The sequence below is a fragment of the Saccopteryx leptura genome, chromosome 12, assembly GCF_036850995.1.
Source record: "Saccopteryx leptura isolate mSacLep1 chromosome 12, mSacLep1_pri_phased_curated, whole genome shotgun sequence".
NCBI classification, from domain to species: Eukaryota; Metazoa; Chordata; class Mammalia; order Chiroptera; family Emballonuridae; genus Saccopteryx; species Saccopteryx leptura.
Window position 1 is genome coordinate 9517872 of NC_089514.1, and position 25658 is coordinate 9543529.

At 42.4% G+C, this 25658-nt stretch overlaps 1 protein-coding gene across 2 annotated transcripts in view; it reads right to left on the bottom strand.

Moving 5' to 3' along the window:
- BBS9 (Bardet-Biedl syndrome 9) overlaps positions 1-25658 on the bottom strand; it is a 384264-nt gene that overhangs the window by 167090 nt on the left and 191516 nt on the right. For both annotated transcript variants that reach the window (XM_066354391.1, XM_066354392.1), the window contains 3 exons: positions 24427-24522; positions 18347-18519; positions 14322-14474 (listed from right to left, as the gene is read on the bottom strand). In XM_066354391.1, coding sequence (XP_066210488.1) covers positions 14322-14474; positions 18347-18519; positions 24427-24522 — 422 coding nt within the window. The remainder of the gene's footprint in view (positions 1-14321; positions 14475-18346; positions 18520-24426; positions 24523-25658) is intronic.

Here is a 25658-nt window from a genome sequence, read left to right on the forward strand (position 1 = left end):
TGCCCATCACCCGAGAGCTGACAGGTCACCAGGAGAAAAGAGGCAAGTACTCAAGTAACGATAACGTCAGGCAGAATAATACAAGTCAACACCACACCAGAGGCTTAATCTCAGGGCTCCTCAGGCAGAAAGCAGAGAGAGTACAGATAACTGGGAGGGGCGCAGGAAATAAAGAAAGGCTTCAAAAAGGGGGTGGACTCTGTAGGAAGCTTCCAGAAGGGACATTGGGGGGTAGGGGACGGCGAGGTTCAGGCAGTGAGACGGAAATAAACAAAGGCATGATAAAAAATAATGCATGGGATAATTTTGATCAAAAAAGAATAGTCTAATAGGAAAATAAAAAGATGCTCAACATCATTAGTCATTAGGAAAAATGCATTCAAAACATAATGAGATATCCACCAGAATGGCTATAATTTAAAAAACAGGGACAAGTGACGGGGATGACGGGAAGAAACGGGAACCCTCATCATACATCGCTGGCGGGAATGTAAAACGAGGCCACACTGAGAAAAACAGCTCGTCAGCTTCATAAAAACTTAAACATAAACTTACCATCCGACCCAGCAATTCTGCTCCTAACAATCTACCAAGAGAAAAGAAAACATAGGTCCCCAGAGAGACATTTACATGAATATTTGTAACAGTATCATTCGTTTATTGGTCAAAACTGGAAACAACCCAAATGTCTATCGGCTGACGAAAACCAACGTGGTGTGTTCACACAGTGGAATACCATTCAGCAACAAAAAGGAGCATACGCCTGACACGCTACAACACGGATGAACATCTAGGTAAACGGACCCGAATCCAAAAAGCTACTTATTGTATGATTCTATTTATAAAAATACCAGAAAAGGACCCTGGCCGGTTGGCTCAGTGGTAGAGCGTCAGCCTGGCATGCAGGAGTCCTGGGTTCGATTCCCGGTCAGGGCACACAGGAGAAGCGCCCATCTGCTTCTCCACCCCTCCCCCTCTCCTTCCTCTCTGTCTCTCTCTTCCCCTCCCGCAGCCAAGGCTCCAACTGGAGCAAAGTTGACCCAGGCACTGAGGATGGCTCTATGGCCTCTGCGTCAGGTGCTAGAATGGCTCTGGTTGCAACAGAGCAATGCCCCAGATGGGCAGAACATCGCCCCCTGGTGGGCATGCCAGGTGGATCCTGGTCAGGCACATGTGGGAGTCTATCTGACTGCCTCCCTGTTTCCAACTTCAGAAAAACACACACACACACACACACACAAAAATACCGGAAAAGGCCAACCCAAAGAGACAGAAAGTGGATGAAGTAATAGTCTCTTGGTGTCAGGGGTGGGAGAGGGGACTCCGTGTAAGTGGGCACAAGGGAGCTCTTGGGGGCAATGGTACCGTTCTAAAACTGGATTGTGGTGGTGGTCGCACAGTTCTGTAAGTTTACTAAAAATCATTAAAGGGTACATTTACAGTTGGTGAATTTTGCAGTATGCAAATGATACATCAATAAAGCTTTTTTGGCGGGGACAGAGTATAGGCTACTGTGACTGGCATGTAGGTTTAGCAGAAGTAAGAGTTAAGATTAGAAGGAGGAGGGCTCCAGTCTTCAGAAATCTTTGAATGCCAGTGTGCGAAGTCTCCACTCACTCCGACAGACAACAGGGACTCCTGAAGGTCTTGGAATTGGATAGGACAAGAACAAGTGAATAAAAGTACAGACGATTCCACTGAGATTAGTCTTATCTGATGTGTCAGACAAGGAGTTGACACATTAGATCTTCAGGCCAGGACCTGTGAGCTTCCGTGAGCTCACGGCCTCAGTTTAGTAGGGGCCAATCCTCTCACACGTCTCCACCTCGAATCCCAGAGGTGGGACCAAAGATGGAGGGCGGACATAACCCAGTGAACATCTGTCGCCTCCCTGGGACAAACGCCTCCAAGAACATATGGCCGCTGAGCCTATCATTCTAACTGGTGAGTCAACTGAACAAGAATATTAAGTACTGGCCAGAAGCCTGTCCTAGATGGGGGGAGAGAGAGGCAGAGCATCAGTATTTGGGTGGGAAGAGATGGCTGCATCTGCCTGAAATCTAATATCCTGCTATAAGAGATTTGGAAATCACATAAAAAGAAACTGAAAAATAGAGGGTGATCCATCAGGGAAAACAGCAAAGTCAAATACCTGCTTATTTCGCTGCACAACATTCTATTAATGATTCCCAGATAGAGTGACAATGTATTTAAATCCACTTCAAGTCCATCGGTCAAAGTTCATTTCTTTTAATTAAATTAAATTGCTCTTTACCTACCATGACCTTGTTCCTGGATATACAGTTGGGTCTCACAAAAATATCTTTTTAAAAAGATATCACCTGGATTTGTCCTTGGTCACACTTGGCACTTACACACAACACTCAGGACACGACTGGCCCCCTGTTTATTAATATGCGGAGAAACGCAGAGCAGGGCTGATCAAACTGCGCAGCTGCTCACAGATACTCATATAAAGACTTGCGATTTGTTTTCCTTTTCATCTCTCTAGGCCTTTCTAGGAAACTGGCTCGGTTTCCCTTTATTTAAAGACAGAGAGGAAGGGGGAGGGAAGGACGGGGGAGAGGAGAGATGTGAGGATGGTGATCATTGTTAATTCACAATTCAAACCATTCAGAACCCCATTTACAGAACACTAATACAAAAGGAATAATTGTGCTGGATGGGAGTAAGCAGGAAGGCAGATAACGCGAATGAAAGAAAACCTCATACAATTACAGATAATTGGGGGCCACTTATATATTTTTCTCTCATCACTGACACAAAAAGATAAGATTTTCATTTCCTTATAATGGGCCCATAAATAGCTTTATTGTAATATTAGAAACATCTTGTTTCGGAGTGTATCTCTCAAAAGACTAATTTTTTTAAAAAGGATCAAACAACAAATAGAATGAAATTTTAGCAGAAGAGTATAGCCCCCTGATTACTTTGGCTTAGAATGCCTTATATCAGCCAGATGATCAAATTTCTGAAGCTGATAAATTCACCAAAGCAAAACTCTAACATTGAGTTTACAGTCTAGGGACCTGTTCAAACGAACACTAGCAAGCAGAAAACTTAAAACTGATTGAGGAACATGCAGATAAAGAAATATGCATTCAATTTGTAAAAAAAAAAAAAAAAAAAAATTAAAATAACCACATATGCCCCAGGGAAGTAAAGCATACCAGATGGATATTAAAAGTAGAATGTTTTTTTATACACTAATAGGTCTGTTCTCCCTTTGATTTATGTACAACACCCATTAATGTCAATTAGCATTACCTACTTAAATCCAGGGAAGCATAACTCCGATGTTATAATAATACTTTGCACTTACACATTTTGTTTGAAACTAATTCAGTTGCACAACGCCCTGTAAAGTAGATCACTATCATTAGAGCCCAGCAAACAAATGTTGACTGGTCAACAACCACACCCCAGTCTCGTGCTAACACTAGAAGGCTCCATTTGCTCCTGAAATTCTGAACTGCCAGAAATGTAAGATTCTAAGTCCCTTGCCCTAGCTCTTATGAAGATCCAACAAATTACGTATGGAGAATTTTACTAGAAGATAAGAGCCATGTCGGACGGTTCCCAGAGAGGTCCTAAGGGGTCCAAAGGTGGAAACTGAGGAAGAGACGCTGACGCCCAGAGCGGGTAAGTGACACGCCCAAAGTCAGAGAGCCAGGGGGAGCTGGGCCTAGGACCCCGGTCGGCTCACACAAACTCGATGCGCTCTCTTTTTACTTTTTTACAATACCTGAAGACACGGTTTCTGTGAGGAAAGGCTTCTGGGAGTCCCCTCACCATCTAAGAGAGCTTCCCACTTGCTTGCTACGCACATCCAGCGAGCGCAAGTCATTGGGGCAGTGACAGTCTTATCGTAACCAAGAATTTTTAAAAAACTAAAATAAAGAAAATAATCAAGAAAAGAGGCGTTACAAGAAACAGTATGAGCTGACAATGCTCTGTAGCTAGAACTGTACTGTCCACGAAGGCAGTCACGAGCCACGTGCAGGTCCTCAGCACCTGACATGTGTCGCGAGTGTAAAATAAACCATGTTGTCAAGACTTACTATGAAAAAACATAGACTATGACATTAATAATGTTTATCTGATTACCTACTGAAATGATCATGTTAATTTCACCCGTCCCATCTTACTTTGCTAATGGGGCTACCAGAAAACTCAAACTCACATCCAGGGCTCACCCTTGTGGCTTCACGTCCACTTCTGTCAGGCTAGACCGTAGGGCCACACACACTGATGCACGCTGAATCCATCCGTGACGTGCGTGGAACAAACATAGTTTGGAGTTACATTCCAGGTTGCGCTCTGACCTGGATGAAGAAAAATCTTGAGAGAACTTTGTACGCGTCTCTCGTTTGGCTAACGGGACCAGTGAGATTAAGGGCCAGCAAGACCATGCCCACCCTTCTGCTTATATTCATTCAAGAACACGCTGCACTTATCTAATTGCTCTCTTTTGAGTGAACAGAAGTAAACTAACTCAAATATGGGATGATAAGCCCAAGTTCTAAGCATTCGGAGAGCAGAGAAATGAGCTTCCGTGGTCTACCCAGGGGAGAAGAGAAAGTGCTGTCTTTGGAAAATACCGATGAAGACCAGGTGTTTGGGGCCATACCCCTGTTTTCAAAAAGTTGCAATTTCCTTCAATTGTAGTCAAACACAAAAACTATAAAATTGGTTATCTTAACTATGTATTTTCAAGTGTACAGTTCAGTACTGCTAAGTACATTCCCGTATCGTAAGAAAGATTATTTTTGTGCTTATCAAATTATGAGAATAACAACATTAAAGGAACCTGTTTAGGAATATAAAGGCATCTAAACCAAATGGACACCATTTTCAATTTCTGTGTTCCTTCCAAACCTCTGCACACCTACCTGTTTTAGATCCATCTGCTTCATTATTTGTTACAACCTGTCTGCTTCTGTCAATTACTAGAAATGTTTTATATTGTTCCAGTTTTTTAAATCATGACATGAAATGCTATTATATCAAATGGCAGTACTATAATAACCTAATCATTTTCCAGCTATGAAAGGCTGGTCCCTAATTTCTTGCAAAGGTGATTAATATTATAAATAAACAACACGATGACGGTTCTCTCTTTCCCTTGTGAACTGTTTTCTTAGAAAAATATCCAGGAGTAGAATTACGGGGTAAAAGCATACCCGCTTCTTTTTTTTCCTACCCATCCTTTCTTATTTATTTGTCTATTTATTATTTTGGCCATCCCATCCTCTTTTTTTTTTCTTTTTTATAACTTACATCTCCCATTCATCACCAAACATGTGGTTGCAAATTCCGCGCCCCCCCCCCATTTCTGACCTGTTTATTCTCTCCTTCAGAGAAAGAACTTCTCTTTAGCTCTTAAGTGGGTACAAGAAAAACAAATGCGCCGACATCCCACAGCCCTGCGCCCTCCTTCCCAGTCTGTTAGCAGCTTGTTTCCCGAGCCATGGCAGAGAGGGAGGCAGGCCTCCCAAAGGTTTCATCACAGATTCCTTTGTGTTATCAGCCAAAATCATGCTCATTTTAAAAAGTCATGGACCAAAAAGCTCTCAGACTTCTGCGTGATTTAAAATGATTTTTATATATCAATTCCATACAAATAAACAGAGTGGAAGGAAGTTTTAAGTACAGAAAAAGTAACAAATAGCAAGTCCAAACCACAGGACCTCTGTTTAAAATTATGCCTGATACAGCCTCTGTTTTGCACAAGAGAAACTTCAGCCAAGTGCCTTTCTAGAACATTAATGACTATCAGTCATTACATCACACATATGTCATCTGACACAACTAAACTTTCAGATTAGTAAACATTTTTCCTCTCCTACAACAGAGGCTTACTGTTCAAGTGGAGAGGAAAAAAAAAATCTCAGTACACATAAAAGCATCACAACACAAGCCAAACCGTAGGGTAAGGCTAAATTTCCCCAATGTCAGTTCACCCAATCAGTCCTGCTTTGACCAACAAATGTACGTGAAATTTTTACAACATGAAGAGAACTTATTTTCCAAAGCTCTTCTGCCAACTGCAATAAGCATTAGCATATGATGGCAAGAAAATAAAAAAGAAAGAAAGAATAAGAAAAGAAAACCTGAACTTCAGTATAAGTTAACAAATTAACAAAGTCGCCTCTTCCTCTGATACTCAAGTTTCAGACGTAATAGATGCTTACATGCTTTGGGGGACACCCCAGAAGATGGTGTTACCTTTCTGATAGGGGTAAACACAATAAATATTCGATGATTATAAATATATACCTTGCATATATACAAAGACTTTGCATGAATCTTCTTTTTCTTTAACCTGACTGGTTTTGCTAGAGAAAACCTAGGATGTCCGTGCTCCACCTGGAAGTGATTAAAATACAAGTGCTCCCTGAGTCAGGAAGGCTTGGACTTCAGAAGAGATCACTTCATATCTGTAACGCTGAGCGAGCACTTCTCTCCACGCAGTCTCGAGGTCTTCGTTCATAAAATCGGAACGATAACGCCACCCTCGCAAAGGGATTGTATCAAATAAAGTAATAAATAAAATTTACCTCAGACTCAGTAGGTGCTCAACAAATATGAATTTCCCTTCTCTTCCCTTACTTCCTTTCTCAGATCCTCCAAAAATATATTCAGATGGCTGACAAGGCAGTACTCCAATTAAACAAAATGAGAAAATTTGGTTTTGTCACCGCTGGGAAAAAGGAATTCTTTTTTTTTTTTTTTTTTTTTGTATTTTTCTGAAGCTGGAAACGGGGAGAGACAGTCAGACAGACTCCTGCATGCGCCCGACCAGGATCCACCCGGCACGCCCACCAGGGGGCGACGCTCTGCCCACCAGGGGGCGATGCTCTGCCCCTCCAGGGTGTCGCTCTGCCGCGACCAGAGCCACTCTAGCGCCTGGGGCAGAGGCCAAGGAGCCATCTCCAGCGCCCGGGCCATCTTTGCTCCAATGGAGCCTTGGCTGCGGGAGGGGAAGAGAGAGACAGAGAGGAAGGAGGGGGGGGGGGGGGTGGAGAAGCAAATGGGTGCTTCTCCTATGTGCCCTGGCCGGGAATCGAACCCGGGTCCCCCGCACGCCAGGCCGACGCTCTACTGCTGAGCCAACCGGCCAGGGCCAGGAAAAAGGAATTCTTGACACGCTTACTTTCTTTTCACATTATGCCTCTAAAGCTAGAAGGTGAACGTTCTTTCAAAAAGGAAGCCTTTTCTTTTCCCAAAATTATAGCATAAATTATTGAAATTGCGGCGAGCAACGGGAAATCTACATTCGCTGTGGGTCAGATCCTCCCCAAGTTAAGAACGAAAAACAGCTTTTCCCAGAGTGACCACGCTGGTCCCCTCTCCCTGCGTCAGCTGGGGACTGACCCCAGTCAGGGTGCTTGGGAGATGCCACCAGGGGAGCGTGAAGGGACAGCAGGTGGACACTACCTGACAGACAAGCGCAGAGGAGTTAGTGACAGTGTGGGATGTGGGTGTCAGGCCCCTGCCCATCTAAGATACAGGATTTAGGACGTGAGTTGCCGTGAGACGCGGGTGGCTGACCCCTTGTGTACCAAAACGCGTAACGATTGATGGTGGGTCCTGACGCCAAGCACCCACCTGCTGGAAGTCTGAACAGAGGCTGCACCCCACATCATGCCCAGAGACTACTAACTGCAGGATGGTGTCCCTAAATGAGATCACCCTTGTCACTCACAGTCAGTGAACCGAGATGCCTTTCCCAGAAAGCCGCCTTGGAGCTGTGCAGGGGCCGGCACTGGGGGGGGGGGGGGGGGGGGGGGAGGGGGACTGCCACGCCCCCTTTCCTTCGCTCCGCGGAAACTTACAGGTGGTGTGGGGGCAGGGCTAGGAGAGCCATCCTGTCTTCAAACTCTGTTCTGTCTCTGAACTCTGTTCCGTATCGAAACCCTCCACCACACTGTCCTACTCGTCAGAAATCAGTGTCCTGACAGAGCAAGGACCACCTACATTGTTTGCGGTGTCCGCAGCCAAATGAAAAGATGGGGCCTCCTGCTGGAGAAGTATTAAGAATTTCAAGATGGCTACCCCAGAGCACGGAACCAAACCCAGGGCTCTCGGGCCAGCACGGGCCGCACACCGGCGACACCACCCGCGCAGGGATGAGGTGCGGATCCACCAGGCGGCTGGGGAGCAGGTTCCTTCTCCGAAACGGCTGGCAGACTAAGCCAGGAGCGAGTATGCAGGCAGTCCCGTTCGCCGCAAGACATCACGGACGCTCTGTTCGCTTTAAACTTCACCTGACAAACCTAACTAATTATGAAGTCCATAGACCACACCTGATTATAAATGACTAAGGTTTTAATGACAACAAAAATTCAGGTTTGTAAGTCAAAAGTACAGAACACCTAAGTTCAAAGGTTAGGTAAAGTAGTAAAATAATCTCTTTAAACATTTCGCTGATTTAGTAGCGAACTGAATTTTTGCAAACTAAGAGCAGCAGGCCAGACTGAGAAATGCCCTCAATTCTCCACTCCCCCAACAGAGAGGCACGGCTCTCTCCCCACCGCTCTGATCCAGGCCGGTGAAAACCGACGGAGAATGAGGAGACACGGCGAAGGCAGAGGCTGGGAGAACACGGTGTGTTAGCACCAGAAGCCCCCATGGGAATAAGGCCAGGCCAGCGTGCTGGGCCAGGGGAGACAACTGGCCCCACCATCCCACCTAACTGTCAGCCAACTGCCAACGAGCAAGCGCATCCTCGGTCATCCGGTCCCCAGCTGAGCCACCAGCGGACCAGAGATACAGGCATGAGGCAGGTCACAATCAGCCCAGCTTGGCCCAGATGATTCTAACTGCCCAGGTGACCCCAGAGACTCATGAACAGTAAGGAACTGCTGTTGTTTCAAGCCCCTAGGGCTTGGGGTGGTTTGCCACACAGTAAAGCTGTTCGATGATACAGGGAGTTTTCTCATCCAGAAGGAGAAAAATGGATTATGCAATAAGCAGGGGCCGAGACAACTCGCTCACCATTTTTGGTGAGGAGATTAGATTCCCAGTAAATTGCATAATGCATTCCATGTGGGTTTAAAAATGTATGTCAAGAATGAAAGCAGGAAAATGTTAGGATAAATTATGGGTCACATTCATGGACTCTGGGCACAGGAAGGCTTTCCTGGACAGAGACACCTGAAGAAAAAGATAAAGTAACACAAAGTAACAAGAAAAAAGCTGAGCTGCCCCACAGAGAGGGCACACAGATGTAAATCACGCAAAAAATACAAATTCTCATTTTTTAAACGCTCAACCTCACTGGTAAGCAAACAAAGAGAGAGTGAAAGAACAATCGCACTACCTTTCAGTTAAAAACTGCAAAGATCAAAACAATAATACAAAAAAAAAAAATCTCCTTATACTGCTGATGGAACTCGGGTGCACTTCTGCAAGGCAGCGTGCGTGTGTGTGCTTGTGTAGTATTTCTGATGAAGCAACTCCTAGGAATACATCCAGATGAAACAATCAGGGATTCAGGGAATATGGCCACTTGCCCTCATATGATGCCCCTCCCTTTTGGGGATCCCCTGTGGAACCAAACATTTCCCAAGACAGACAGGTGAGCTAAAGGAGTTTGGGGACCCCTCTGAGGATACAGGATCTTCTCGATTCTCAGCTGAGGTCTAGATTTGTGAGGCTACCGGAGAGCAGAGGTTTAGAATGATGATGTATAATGATAACCTCTTCTGTCTGACCAATGAATAGCACCACTTCTGAGTGGGCAGACCTTTTTAGTCAAATAAACATGAAGAATAGTCCCCAGAACTGTAGTTACATTTGTTGAGAGCTTATCGTGTACCAAGCACCATTCTAGGCAATTTATGTGTTTACACATTATAATACTCACAACCACCCCAGGAAGGGGACACCATGCTACAGGTGGGAAGGTTTTGTTCTATTTGTTTAAGGAACTTGCCCAAGGCCCCAGAGCCAGGAGTGGAATTCATGCAAGCTGACTCCACATCCAAAGTTCCTAATCACCATAGTAGGACACGTCAGATATGCCACTTCAAACCCTGGAGCATTTATTAGCATGTATTTAAAGATGTAATATCGGATATCTTACTGTACCTTTAGAAGCAATGGCTTTTTCTTTTTTTTTTTTTTTTTTTTTTTTTTCTTCTTTTCATTTTTCTGAAGCTGGAAACAGGGAGAGACAGTCAGACAGACTCCCGCATGAGCCCGACCGGGATCCACCCGGCACGCCCACCAGGGGCGATGCTCTGCCCACCAGGGGGCGATGCTCTGCCCATCCTGGGTGTCGCCATGTTGCGACCAGAGCCACTCTAGCGCCTGAGGCAGAGGCCACAGAGCCATGCCCAGCGCCCGGGCCATCTTTGCTCCAATGGAGCCTTGGCTGCGGGAGGGGAAGAGAGAGACAGAGAGGAAAGCGCGGCGGAGGGGTGGAGAAGCAAATGGGCGCTTCTCCTGTGTGCCCTGGCCGGGAATCGAACCCGGGTCCTCCGCACGCTAGGCCGACGCTCTACTGCTGAGCCAATCGGCCAGGGCGCAATGGCTTTTTCTAATGGGCTCCAGTCAAAGGCACCGTCACCTGCCTCCTAGGTCACTGGAGGAGCAGAGGCCCACTCCACAGGCTCACTGCTTAAGCTACTAGCACCCCGAGTTTCTCCTAAACACCGAGGACGCAGGACTCACAGTGCCTGCCCTGCCTGGCTTTACCCAGTTCTGTATCTGGTAAACTGACCCTGGGGAGACCAAATGTGAATGAGAGCCGCTCTCACTGGGTGCAGGGGTAGGAAGCCAAACGTTGACCTCAGACCCTACCTACAAGGGCACCTTCGCTAACTCCGTTATGAATGAGCAGACCACACAACCAGCTCGCGTTCCCGCCCACTCAGCAATGCCCGATCATTCGTGTATGAAGCGCCTTGGGCTTCCCTTTCAGTCTGTCTTAAGAACTTTATTGGATTTCACTGTAGTTCCGGGACCATCAATCACCAATACGACCCCCAAACCTCCTCCAGTTCTACATGTCTATATCCTAGACTAGCTGCTAATCGGGGATATGATATGACTAAAAGTTTTGCCTTCCACGAGGAAGAATGCAACAATTATATAAACAGGAAATGAGGAGACTGACTTCTCATGCTTCTGGGTGTGTATTAATACCGGAAAAGCCCAATTAATTCTCATCTCACTGAAAATATGAAGGGGGTTGCCCTCAACAGCATCCTATGTGTACAGATGTATGTCAACAGATGATTATATCCAGTTTCACTATGGCACACACATTCTCACACACACACAGGAAAGATTTCCTCAGTCAAGAATTTGCAGCTATAAAACCTTCCTGGCTATGACAGTTTACCTTATTATTTAGGAAAGAGAAGAGAGTTTCCATGTTATAGTGGCTTTTGAGGGTTTTAGAATAAACCATCCTGAACTGGAAGAATTCTCTGCTGCTCTGTTCTCTGTAGAGCTACCCTGTCACAGACATTCAATTGCAAGAGATTATCAGTGGCAATAAAGCATTCATTCATAGGACAAATATTTATTAAGCACCTATAATGAGGCAAGAAATATTGTGCTAAGGATGTGGTGGTGAATAAGACAAAACAAAAGGTCCCCGCCTTCAGAGTTTACACATTAGCTTCAAGATGTTGGTACCACTTCCCTTTTCACATAAGCCCGTTTTCTCTGCTCCAGTGGATGGTGACATTATTGCATCTAGCAGATGCCTGCTGATACACGGGGCAGGATGTCAATCTCACTGCTCAGCTCACAGTGCTTGTCTTACTGCACCTGGGGGACTAATGTGGCCCTAAGCTCTGCAGAAGGACGAAGAGGAAAGTTAAAAGCTCCTGCACTTGAGAAAACAAGGACTCTGTAGAGGTGGCAGGTTTAATCTTAAACCAGTACATTGGAAAAACACTTTTCCAAATCTAGTGACAGGCACGCAACGGAGTGACGCCTTGGAGAGTCCAGCCGGGCTCTGGCACGGCTCATCATTCCATGGGCTGGGCTAACCCAAGTAACCCAGTAAACCATGCCCACTACCCACGCAAAGTGTACAGGTAAGAGAAATGTACACTAAACAGAAGGTATGGGTTAGCGACGCATGTCACAGGTCTGTTTGGTCCCAACAGAGCGGCCTACAAGGGATTTTTCTCAGTGTTACACTCAACATTAAAACTAGTATTAAGAGTTATCCTTTAGAACCCTCATCCACTGTTGGTGGGAATGTAAAGTAATATAACCATTATGAAAGAAATTATGGTGGTTCCTCAAAAAACTAAAACTAGAACTACCATATGACCTAGCAATCCCTCTACTGGGTATATACCCCCAAAACTCAAAAACATTGGTATGTAAAGACACATGCAGCCCCATGTTCATTGCAGCATTGTTCACAGTGGCCAAGACATGGAAACAACCAAAAAGCCCTTCAATAGATGACTGGATAAAGAAGATGTGGTACATATATACTATGCAATACTACTCAGCCATAAGAAATGATGACATCAGATCATTTACAACAAAATGGATGGATCTTGATAACATTATACAGAGTGAAATAAGTAAAGCAGAAAAAACTAAGAACTGCATGATTCCATACATAGGTGGGACATAAAAACGAGACTAAGAGACATGGACAAGAGTGTGGTGGTTACAGGAAGGGGGGGAGGAGAAGGAGGAAGAGAGGGGAGGGGAGGGGCACAAAGAAAACCAGATAGAAGGTGACAGAGGAAAATATGACTTTGGGTGACGGGTATGCAACATAATTGAATGACAAGATAACCTGGAGATGTTTTCTTTGAACATATGTACCCTGATTTACTAATGTCACCCCATTAAAATTAATAATAAAAGAGTTATCCTTTAACAAACTGTGATTTGTCCATACTACAGAATATCTATGTTAGTGAATACTATGCAACCATTACAAACAGAAAAGGGTATCTACACATTAATATGGAAACAGCCCCAGTACATTCTGTTAAGAAAAAGGAAAAAAGAGGTAGACCAATACATACAACTTATTACTATTTATGGATTATTTTAGTCTCACAAAAGAATATTTCATTTGTAAATGCAAAAAAAGAAGTCTGGGAAGACACAGAAACACAGAAAAGTGATTACATTACCAAGGAGATTATGAAGAACCAAGCTGGAGAATTTAGCTTTGTGTATAGTCTTGTAATTTTCATTGGAAAGTTATGTTTGGGTATTAACAATGTCATTAAAAATTGACTAAAACAAATTTTAAAAAGGGAACAATATTGCACCATAATTTTGATGTGAATATTTATTATAAAAATGAAACTTAGTCAAATTTCATATAGTATTCATATCTTTCTTTCAAAAACTTGTTCATTCTCTTTTTTAAGCTAAAAAGAATGGAGACTTTAAAATATAGATTCAGGTAGAAACCCATGGTTTTGATCATCTTTTCTGTAATAGTATATTGCATGGGAAAAACGCTACCCTGAGGCTAAGCAGAAAAGATTTAAAAAAAAAAACCCAGCACTTTAAATGTATAAAGACAAAGGAAGCCTCATGATATAGAAAATATGGGAAGCATTAAATCAAGCATCCTCGTCAAATCCCTTCAAACACCCTCTGCCACTGTGTCCACCAAGAGTTCCAGCCTCATTAAAGACAAGTCTCAGAGTAGCTGTAGCCCCAGGTTGGGGAGATATCTACCCAGGAGGTCTGGCAATGAGGTAGACCAGTCAACAAAGAGATACAGAAGAGTAAAGAGGGAAAGAAGAAAATAATGAAAAACAAAATGTACTGAGGACAGAAAAGTAAGGGACGGAACACGCATTGTGCCTGCTGGGAGTCGCACAGCTGCTCCTGCACGAAGAACTAGCTGTCTGTACTTACAGAGCAACTGACCAACACTCCCACACACATCGTGGAACAGGATCTTTATAAAAACATGGTGACTATTTTCCCCACTTTATGGAAAGAAACTGAAGTTCTTAGAGGGTCAGGGAGTTACCAAAAGCCACACAGCTAATAAGTGACAGAACTGGGGACTGCGCACTCCAAGTCCAATGCTCTTCCCAGAGTGCCTACGGCAGCTATAGACCGTCCCTCAAAACGCTGATTTTTTTCCAAATAACCATGAAAAATGTCAAGAAGCAAATGTATTATCAATATAGTTATTGATGTTTACATACTAAGATATTTTTCTTCCTCTAGGGAAGTCAACTCAAAAAAATAAATAAATAAATAAATAAATAAAACCTGATTTGTCCATGCAAAATCAACAGAACGTGGCAGAGGAAAACTCTCGCTGTTACACTTGCCTGTTTGTACGTCCCGTCTAGCAAGCTGTCCAGATGCTGGAGGGGGGCAGGTGTCTTATCCTTGAATCTTGTTAAGAGCCGGCGCTGGATGGCCCGAAACTGCACTGCTCTTTCAGCTAAGAGTTCTTCTAAGTTCTCACCGTTGACCCGTAGCTACGACGAACAATTTCTTAAATTCAGGTTAAATGTGCAAAACAAAACATACTGAACGTAAAAATACAGAAAATGCCAATAAAAGAATAATGAAAAACTTGAAACGTATCATAGAGTTAAAAGAATTAAAAGAGTGGTATTTGGTACATGAATATATAGCCAATACAGTATAATAGGTCAAATGAAAATTTAGTAATGACGCCCATTATCACTGGGGAAAAGATATATTAGTTAATAAATGTCTTGTGAAACTAATTAAACACATGAGGGGGAAAAGTAGGAATTTCTCCCCTAGTATTTACTGCAAAATCAGTTACAGAAAAATCAAGAGCCTAGACACAATCAAAGTATCACAAAAATTAGAATTTTTAAAAAATTTCAGCATGAGAAAGAGCCTTATCAGTATACTCAAAAGCCAAAAGCCACACACACACACACACACACACACACACACACGAGATAAATAACTAAAAAAATTAATTCTATATAGTTAAAAAAAAAAAGAAAAGCATTATAAGTAAAGTGGTAGGACAGAAAGCAAACTGCAAAAAAACAGCCATAACCACGTCAACAAAAAGTCATGCCCCTAATATCTAGAGAGCAGCTACAAATCAATGAGAAAAAGACAAAAGCTCAATACAAATCATTAAGAAAAAGAACAGGCCCTGGCCAGATGGCTCCGTGGTAGAGCATCGGCCTGGCGTGCGAAGTCCCGGGTTCGATTCCCGGCCAGGGCACACAGGAGAAGCGCCCATCTGCTTCTCCACCCCTCCCCCTCTCCTTCCTCTCTCTCTCTTCCCCTCCCGCAGCCGAGGCTCCATTGGAGCAAGGATGGCCTGGGTGCTGGGGATGGCTCTGTGGCCTCTGCCTCAGGCGCTAGACTGGCTCTGGTCTCAACAGAGCGACGCCCCAAATGGGCAGAACATCACCCCCTGATGGGCGTGCCGGGTGGATCCCGGTCGGGTGCATGAGGGAGTCTGTCTGACTGCCTCCCCGTTTCCAGCTTCAGAAAAATACAAAAAAAAAAAAAAAGAAAGAAAGAAAAAGAACAACAATCCAATAGAAATATGGGCAAAATTTACAGAAAAGTTAACACAAATAACCTTTCAGGCACACAGCCTATGACCTTCCAATTCAACTTCAAAGAATTTGTCTTATGGGCATGCTTGCAAAAGCTAAGGTCCATACAAGAATATCCATTATAGTATAGTTTGTTCTGTTGTTATCATACTAAGATATCATTAAAAAATCAAAATACTCATCGATAGAGGAACAGGGTAAATAAGTAAAGAAGACTACTTTCCAGGACTACTAGGTAGATATGCAGGCTATCCAAAATGTGCTGAATGAAACAAAGCAAAAAATATACAATAATACAGAATAGTATGTATGATGTGCTAGCGATCATGTATACCAGGGGTTGGGAACCTATGGCTCACAAGCCAGATGTGGCTCTTTTGATGGCTACATCTGGCTCGCAGACAAATCTTTAATAAAAAAAAAAATAGTAACATTAAAAATATAAAACATTCTCATGTATTACAATCCATTCATTTCCTACCGCTCATGTTCATGGTTGCAGATGGCTGGAGCCAATCACAGCTGTCCTCCAAGACAACACCAAATTTTTATTGGATAATACATAACGTACATGGGTCGTTGTATGGCTCTCACAGAATTACATTTTAAAATATGTGGCGTTCATGGCTCTCTCAGCCAAAAAGGTTCCCGACCCCTGATGTATACTTTGTAAAAGTCATAAACTAGTTCTGAAATGATATATTCAAAATGTTCAGAAATCAAACATATTGTACTTTACATTTCTGATATCAAACCAAACTTCCTTATCTTTTCAATATATGTTTTTGCTGATATATGATTTTTTTTTATTAGGGAGAGGCGGGGAGGAAGAGAGACAGGCTCCCACATGTGCCCCGACCTGGATCCACCCAGCAAGTGCCCTACTGGGCAATGCTCTGACCATGTGCGACCCCTGCTCCGTTGCTCAGCAGCTGAGTTATTTTAGTACCTGAGGTGAGGCCGTGGAGCCATCCTTAGCGCTCAGGACCAACTTGCTCAAACCATTTGAGCCATGGCTGCAGAGAGGAGGAGGGAGGAAGAGAGGGAGGGAGGGAGGTAGAGAGAGAGAGAGAGAAAGAGAGAGAGAGAGAGAGAGAGAGAAATAAGGGGGAAGGATGGAGAAGCAGATGGTCACTTCTCCTGTGTGCCCTGACCAGGAATCGAACCCAGGACTTCCACACTCCGGGTCAATCCTCTACCACTGAGCCAACCGGCCAGGGCTTTCTTGACTTCTTTGGAGACTTGCAAGGTGTACAACTCTCTCGAGTTGTCGAGTTGGCCCACGTCCACTCAGACACATACCTTCTGCTTTTTTCACAGCCACCCTGGCCTCTTTCCTTTTCTCTACCTGAATTAAACTTGCTTTATTTTCACTCCAATTCATCCTTGAAATCTTTCCTGAGTGAGTCCAGGACCTGGAGGTCGCCTGACAAGCAAAGGTCCCGGAACATGCCAGGGCAGGGACAGCCCCCAGCATAGAAGTGGCCCCGTCACAATTAATACAGTCCTGTGGACACTCTTCCCTAAACGACTAGACCCCAGTTTTTCCCAGGGAAGGAGGACTTTCTTAAAATATATCCTAGAGAATGGCAAAAGTAATCAGTCCTTAAAATTCCTAAATATATTCCCCAAATGATCCATTTTGGTGCCACATTTGGTCAAAATACTGTCCTATAACATATCAGCATATATAAAGGAAACCCAAATTAAGTTCAACTTTATTTGATAATGACATGTTATTTTTAATTGGCTTATATGCATTGAATTTTCCCCTTTATGTTTACACTGCACTAAAAGAAGTCTTTATAGCTTGAAGTCAATGTCTTCAGAATGTTGAAAGGGACTGAAATTAGGTAGAACAGTCATGTGACTGGCAAGTTACATGACATATTCCGTCTCACACACCACAGTTTATAAACTGAAATGCAAAACCCTATCAGTACCTTAAAAAGTAGTCATTCTAGGAATCAATGCGTCCTTGAATGATGTTCAAAATTCTTTTGAAATTCCCCCCTTTGTAATTGCCTATAAAGTCTATTTATAGGCAAATAAGTAAGTAGAGCCAGGTGAATTTTTTTTAATACATGGAACTTTTTAAAACAGTGTCATTGTTCAATTCATTCACAAATCATGGCTCTAAACTATTCCCAAATATCAAATCAATCTTCAGAGGGTGAAGATTTGACAACATCAAGATACTCAAGAGAATCTAAAACAGGCCCTGAAAGTACCCCCCAAAAAAGAAATACAAAAATATTCAGGCAACAAAGTCGCTGTCAGACCTCATTTACTTAGACATTCGGTCACTGAGCATTTAATAAGCGCCCGCTGTGCCAGATACTGGATAATATTTTATGTGGTTAACCTTCGTTCAGATGCAAAAGTTCTGGTAGGCTTATTAAAAAAAAAAGGAAAAATCACTTGACTTTATAATCACACCTCGTTTATGGCTTGCTAGAATTAGTTAGCCAAATGGCTGCCGATAAGCTCCAACAGTTTCAGCACCGGGTTACTGGGGTCAAAGGTTAAGTGCCCATGTGGAAGAACTCAAATCAGCTCTGCTCTGAGGCCAGATCACATGCTTAGCTGCAGGGGGCCAGTCTTCAGGGTCTGCAACCAATCACACACTGGGCAAGCGGGCAGGGACAGACTCAAGAAATCCACCAACCGCCAGAGAAGAGCCACCTGACACGTGGACTACCAGCATGCACCTTACAGTTCTTACCTCTGCAGCGCCTCTTTCTTTCCTGTACTGAAGAATTATAAACAGCGTGGCTTCTAATCATACACACCTCAAAATGATGATCGATCAACTCAAAATATTCTTGAAGGGGCATGGGTCCAGAAAAAGAACACGCGAAATCTTTGATTCCCTGCTTTTCAAAATGTTCTTGAAGGCGGATAATAAGCTCATTTGTTATGAGCCAGAGGTCTTCAAATTGTTCACTCTGAATGCGGTATCGTTCTAAGAGAGAAAAGAAATGAAGAAAAATGCTTGGACCTTAAGAACGGGCAGTATAGTCTCACTACAAGGAATGGCAAGCTCCAAGACCTCAGGGCAGAGAAAGGTCAGACAGACACCAGGAACTAAGAAAAGTCAGACATGGACCAGAGTGAGAAAGAAAGTACCCTAGGGTGGGGCTGAATGCTAGGCAGAGGCCCGAACACACGGGGAGACCCACAAGGGTGGTGTTGTTATAAACATAAAAACCTGAGGCTGGAGAGTGGCATGACATCAGTTATGATTGTTTGTTTCTTTGTTTTGATTTCAAGAGCTGCCGAGTAGAAAATGCACTGGGAAAGGGCAGGCAGAGACTGACAGGACATTATAACCATAATCCAGGTGACAGAGGGGGGTAGATGTAGCAATTAAGGGCAGGACAATAGGGCGGGGAACCATTTCTCAAGTCTTCTCCTCTTAACAAACTTTAAAATCTAGTAAATTTTTAAATCTGTGCCTTCAGTACAAAGGACTTTATCCCATCCTCAATGTCATCCTCTACACAAAGGGAAAAGTGAAACATCGCTTACAAGGTTGGCATGGAGACAGAACATAAGCTGTATGGGAAAAGACGTGTACAGATGCAACTTATCTTTGAATTATAAAATTTAAATCAAGCACAATTAGATGTTCAAAAACTATTGGTCGAATAAAAGTGAGACTAAGAGACATTGATAAGAGTGTGGTGGTTACGGGGGGGGAGGGGGGAGAGGGAGAGGGAAAGGGGGAGGGGGAGGGGCACAAAGAAAACTAGATAGAAGGTGACAGGACAATCTGACTTTGGGTGATGGGTATACAACATAATTGAACAAGATAACCTGGACATGTTATCTTTGAATATATGTATCCTGATTTATTGGTGTCACCCCATTAAAAAAATAAAATTATTAAAATTAAAAAAAAACTATTGGTTGAAAAATTAAAACTGATACAAAAAGTATGGATTGAAACAAGTAAAAAAAAATCTAAAGCTCAATGAATAATCCAAATAGAAATAAAATTCTAGATACCCAGCAGCTACTTGCTGTAGACTGAATGTGTCCATCTCCCACGTGTTAAACCCTAATGCCCAATGTGGTGGTGTTTGGAGGTAAAGCCTTTGGGAGGTGATTAGGTCATGCCGGTGAAGCCCTCATGAATGAAGTTAGTGCCCTTATAAAAGAGAGCCCGGTGAGCTCGCTTGCCCCTTTGCTAGATGAGAACACAGCAAACAGACATCTCTGAACCTGAAGCAGCCCTCGCCAGATACCAGCTGCACCAGAGCCTTGAGCTGGGACTGCCCGGCCACCAGAACTGTGAGAAACAAACTTCTTTCAAACAAAAGCCACCCAGTCTACGGTATTCTGTTATAGCAGCCAAATGGGCTAAGATAATACACTACTGTGACCAAGTCTAATGCATGAATGTCACCAAATAATAGAACTGTAAAAATAATAAACATTTAAATAGATGTAATATTTTCTGTAACTCTTTTGGCTTCAATTATTCTTATTTCCATCAATACATGCAGGGAAAAAAAATAGAACTAATTTTTTTTTTGCAAGAAAAAGTTTATAATTATACTTGGGATTCAGAAATAGAAACATAATTATTTTTAAGTTGATTTTTTTTTTCAGATTACCACAAATCAACAAGAATGAATGAGTCAAAGATTTATAAGGCATTATTTTGATTATTAAGCATTTTCTCAGTATTTGTGTTCCAAAATGGTTAACATTGTCCTGGACACTTTCCAGAGTATACATTTCATGGAAAGGAGAAAGAAAAACCTATTTATAATATAACATGAAAGAAGAAAGCTGTATTTTGAAATACACCCTTACAATACTGGTAATTAAAACAGCTGCCAAAATGAACATTGAATTTTCTTTTTTATCTCTTTTCTTTTGCATCTTGTAATAGCAGCTCAGTGGAAATAATCATTCCAGCCTCCAAATGAAATAAATTTGGATGATTGGAGCCCGGTCAACTGCCATTCCACGCTACTACAAATGGAGAAAATAATGGATTTAACTAAGCAGGGCACAAGAATGCATCACGTCAGTGTCTATTCATGTCAGAACATCTGAAGTTCATCAATATAAATAATGTTTGTATTCATGTCATAAACAAAGCATCAGTATAATTTATGCTATTTGGAAATTTTAAATTGTGAGATGGAAAGGCAAGATGAATGCTTTTTAAACCAAAAAGTTTGAGAAAATACTATAAACAATTTCAGTAGATATTAGTAAAATATTCTAAATATACAACCTGAGAAACTATAGATGAGTTTCTCTAAGTTTACTTTTCAAAAGGCTTTTTCCAAGCTGAATTGATATCATTTAACCATTGTCTATTGATAATGTAGCTAAGAAAGTCTAAGGTAAGTACCCAACAGTGATATATTGGTGGATCACTGCACATATGAAAGTGTTCACAGGGGCTTGGGTGGGTTTCAGGTGACTTAGGATTTGATCATTATACTTATCCCTAAATTTTTTGGCTGCACTGAAAAACTATCACAAAGCCCCTACTATAGAAAATTCCCAGCACAGAATAAAATTGACTGATTTCTAAAACCCCACGCTCTCCCAAGCATCTGAAGACACCTTTTCCTCTTTGTGGAATGCCCTCCACCTAACGATCTAGTCACCCTTCAAGATCCTTCACAAATAAAACCTCTCAGGGAACCGCATTCCTCTGGGCTTCAACAGCACCTAAAGTGGGCTCTGTAAGCACCACACACTATATTACAGATTCTCTGCCTGTCTGTCTGTCCATCGGTCCAGGAGTGCCACGGAGCCAGAGGGGTTTTTATATCAGGTACGTGTGAAATGAACAGAGATGAAGTCAAGCCTCTCCCAGTCTTTGTTCTGAAGATATTTAGTTAACATGTCTCAAAATGACCTATGCTGTGGAACAGAAAACAGAAAGCAGCAAACAAACTCATGGACACAGACAAGAGTGTGGTGGTTACCAGAGGGGTGGGCCAGTCGGGGGAGGGCGAAGGGGGCAAAGAAAGCCGACTATGTGGTGACAGAAAGAGACCAGACTCTGGCTGGCGGGCCCCCCACAATTCAATATACAGATAACTGATTACAGAATTGTGCACCTGAAACATATACAGGGGTTGGCAAACGCAGGTTTACAGTTGTGAGTATGTGAAACAGTTTAGTCTTGTATTTATTATGGTATTATTTTCCATATGAACAACCATAAACATTCTGCCCACCCCTGGAATGTATTAACCAATGTCACCCCAATAAATTTAATTTAAATAAATATATAAGTTTTAAAAAAAGATAGCATATACTTTTGACAGATAGAAAGAAAGAAAGAAAGAAAGAAAAAGAAAGAAAGAAAGAAAGAAAGAAAGCCACCTCTCGTGGCCCATCCCTTATTCCCGCACATGACTGCAGTGTTTTCAGCACACCTGAAATCAGAATAATCAAGAGACAAGCAAAGGATGTTTAAACTCGACCTTAGCTCCATCACTCTCTAGCAGCTCCATCACCCTCTAGCAGCTCCATCACTCTCTAGCAGCTCCATCACTCTCTAGCAGCTCCATCACTCTCTAGCAGCTCCATCACTCTCTAGCAGCTCCATCACTCTCTAGCAGCTCCATCACTCTCTAGCATATAGAAATCGTTCAGGCTAATCTTTCAGTATGTTAGTTATCTCTCCATTTCAAAGGTCTACTTGAAGCTACATAAATTCTCTGTTTGAACTGTTTACCCCTGCTTGTGACGCTGAGAATATGTATTTACTCAGCACTCGCTGCTAATGACCAGTTTAGCAGGGTACAGAAATCTACGTTGAAAATCATCTCTCTAGAAGGTGACAGAGGACAATCTGACTTTGGGTGATGGGTATGCAACATAAGTGAATGACAAGATAACCTGGACTTGTTATCTTTGAATATATGTACCCTGATTTATTAATGTCGCCCCATTAAAAATAAAATTATTAAAAAATAAATAAAAATTAAAAAAAGAAAAAGAAAATCATCTCTCTCAAATCTTGTAGAAAATTCTTCCACTGACTTCTAGCATCCACTGATTTTTTTTTAACTTAATTTCGTTGGAGTGACATTGGTTAACATAATTATACAGGTTTCAGGCGCCCAATTCTATCTACAGCATCTCTCTGTGCATGGAAGTGCGTGTCCACCCTCACTGCCACAAGTCTCCTTCCATCACCTCTCCCCCCATTCCCTTCCTCCTCCCCCATCCTGCCCCCGGCAATCACCACACCATTGTCTGTGTCCCTGAGATTGTTTTCTTTCCTTTGTTGCTCTATCCTTCTACCTCTCTCACCCAATACCCACCACCCAGCCCCTCCCTGCTTTAATGAAACTTAAATGTTTTCTTGATTCCTGTTCCTTGAATAGCTTGCTTTTTTCCTTTTTAACTCTGAGAATATGTTCCTGATCATTAGTGCTCTAAGATTTCACAACAATGGTCTGGATGAGTATATTTTTCTCATTCATTGTGCTAACATCAAACAGGCTCTGTCGATATCCACAGGTGTGACAGCTCATTTCCTTGGAATCCCTGTTCTTCTCCCCACCTCACAAGCCTCTCCCCCAAAGTCAGACCTTTCCTGATGAGCTTGTCATCAATGAATCTGTAGTCCCTCTGAACTCTTGACTTCAACATCTCATTCATTCTCTGACCACCACCTTATGGTCTTCTGATTTACTCACTCTATGATTTCTATTTCACCTCTTAATCTCATTGAGACTTATGATACATTGATTCCATTAATTTTCCACCATGTATCACTTTTCTCTAATCTTTATTCCTCTTCTTATCATCTTAGATTTGGTAGCCCATTATTATAAATATTCTGAGTTTTTCTTTGAGCAGTTTCAACTATTATTCTCATATGAAGTAAACAAATCAATAAAGTATATTTAAATCTGAAATTCAAACTTGAGTATATAATTACTACTTTTCATACTACTGAGATTAGTCTCAGCACATGTCATTCATTCTCACCTTTTCTTTTGGACCTGCCAATGTCCAAAAGAAAAATGTAAGAATATATACACACAAAAAAAATTAGTTCCATGACTTATACACATAGATAAAAGTGAAGTGGTTACCAGGGGGACAGAAATGTGGGGGAGGGGGAAGGGGAGTTGAGTGAGTGTGAAGGGGGGTAAAGAGTGTAAAGAGGAACAAACATAAGGTGACAGAAAATAATTTGACTTTGAGTGATGGGTACACAACATAATCAACAGTTCAAATGTTATAGAGATGTTCACCTGAAACGTATGTACTCTTATTGATCAATGTCACCCTATTAAAGTTAATTTTCTAAATAAACTTTAAAAGTTAAAAAAAAATTAGTTCCAAGCCTGACCTGTGGTGGCGCAGTGGATAAAGCGTCAACCTGGAAACACTGAGGTTGCCAGTTCAAAACCCTGGCTTGCCTGGTCAAGGCACATATGGGAGTTGATGCTTCTTGCTCCTCCCCCTTTCTCTCTCTCTCTCTCTCTCTCTCTCTCTCTCTCCCCCTCCTCTCTAAAAAATGAATAAATTAAAAAAAAATTTAAAAAAAAAAAAAAAAAAAGAAAAAAGAAAAAAAAAATTAGTTCCAGTTTCCAGTAGTCCCCAAAACCTCGTTCACATGTATCTATCTCAAAAACATTGTTCAATTTTTTAAATTCCTCTCTCAAACTCTCCTCATCCCCAAAGGTATTTATTTATCTCTAATGAAATAGGATCCTATCTTTATAACTTTTATTATGTCCTATGTACGTAATACCATGGCTCTTAGTTTTCAATGTTTAGTTGAACTACATCACCCTTTGCAGAAATCTTTGATAATGATGAGTGTACTTGACGGAAATTTTCAAAGTCACAACACCATGGTCTTACTCACGCGAGGTTTTGGAAGCCAGAAGAGTAACCTGGGAACCTCCTAGGAACTGAAAGCCCATTATATTCACCTGGTCGTCTTCTGAGGGACTGGCAAAACCTACAAAAAGAAAAAAAATCACCTCGCAGAACCATAAGGCAAAGCACTTAATGTTTGAAATAGGAAGCTTAGTTCATGACAAGTGTTTTTAATGTCACTAGTTATGTTGGAAGCCCATGTATGAACTATATTAACTGATTTCCATACTAGCTTCCAGTGGTTACAAGTTCTGCCTCACAAGAACACTCTGAAATCATCTCATTTCCCTCCTCCTACTGGTTCATTCTAGGTCTAAGGCAGGAAATGCCCACGATGACATCAGAGCAAAAGCAGGGACACTTAGTGACGAGCAGAGTTGTATGAAAAGGATGTCAGAACCAATTTAAAGAGACAACCATTGGCCAAAGATGAAAATATTTAAGTATCAAAAAAGATAGTAACTGCAATGAAGTAAAACACATCAAATATAATTAAAGGCATGTGTTTATAGAGATACTAAAAAAAAAAAAAAGCCAAGTGCTCAGTCTTAGAGGATCCTGAAGAATCAACTCATTATTTTTAGAATCAGTAATAAACACAGCAAATCAAGCATTTAGACTGATGATCCTTCTCAAAATCAAGAACAACAATGACTCCCAACAAACAAGAAAAAATAAGCTGAGCCCTCTGGTTGCCCCAGCCTACTACTGCCTAGAGAAAAATCTCTGGGCCGCTACACAGGAAGGGGGAACCGAGGTGCGAGCCAGCAGTCTCCCCAAACAGGGGAGACAGAGATGGGCGTCCGGAAGGGCCAAAGCTGCAGCAGTTCACAGGGCGGGGCATCAGAGAAAAGAGAGCTACAGGAAGAAATCGCCAGAGATGGGCAGAGTGCCCCTTGAGTACACATCAGAATGCTAGTCAGTCTGTGCCTGCAAGGAACCTCTGCAAGGCCAGGGGGCAGGGGAACCGCCCAGAAAGATTACAGGAAAGGGCATTCATGACTCCACGCAGAGCCAGGAATAACCCGTTCTCACTGCCAGAACATAAACCAGCCCAACTCACTGGCATCACGAAGAATCCATAGAAGGGTCTGGCCTCCGTAGAAGGTGAAATCTGCCCTAGAATAAAATGTTGCTCGCATCCTACCTAACAGAGCTTAAACGCAACGCCTGAAACAATCAAACTTTCTCAAGTGACTTAGATGTGTCTCAGAAAAA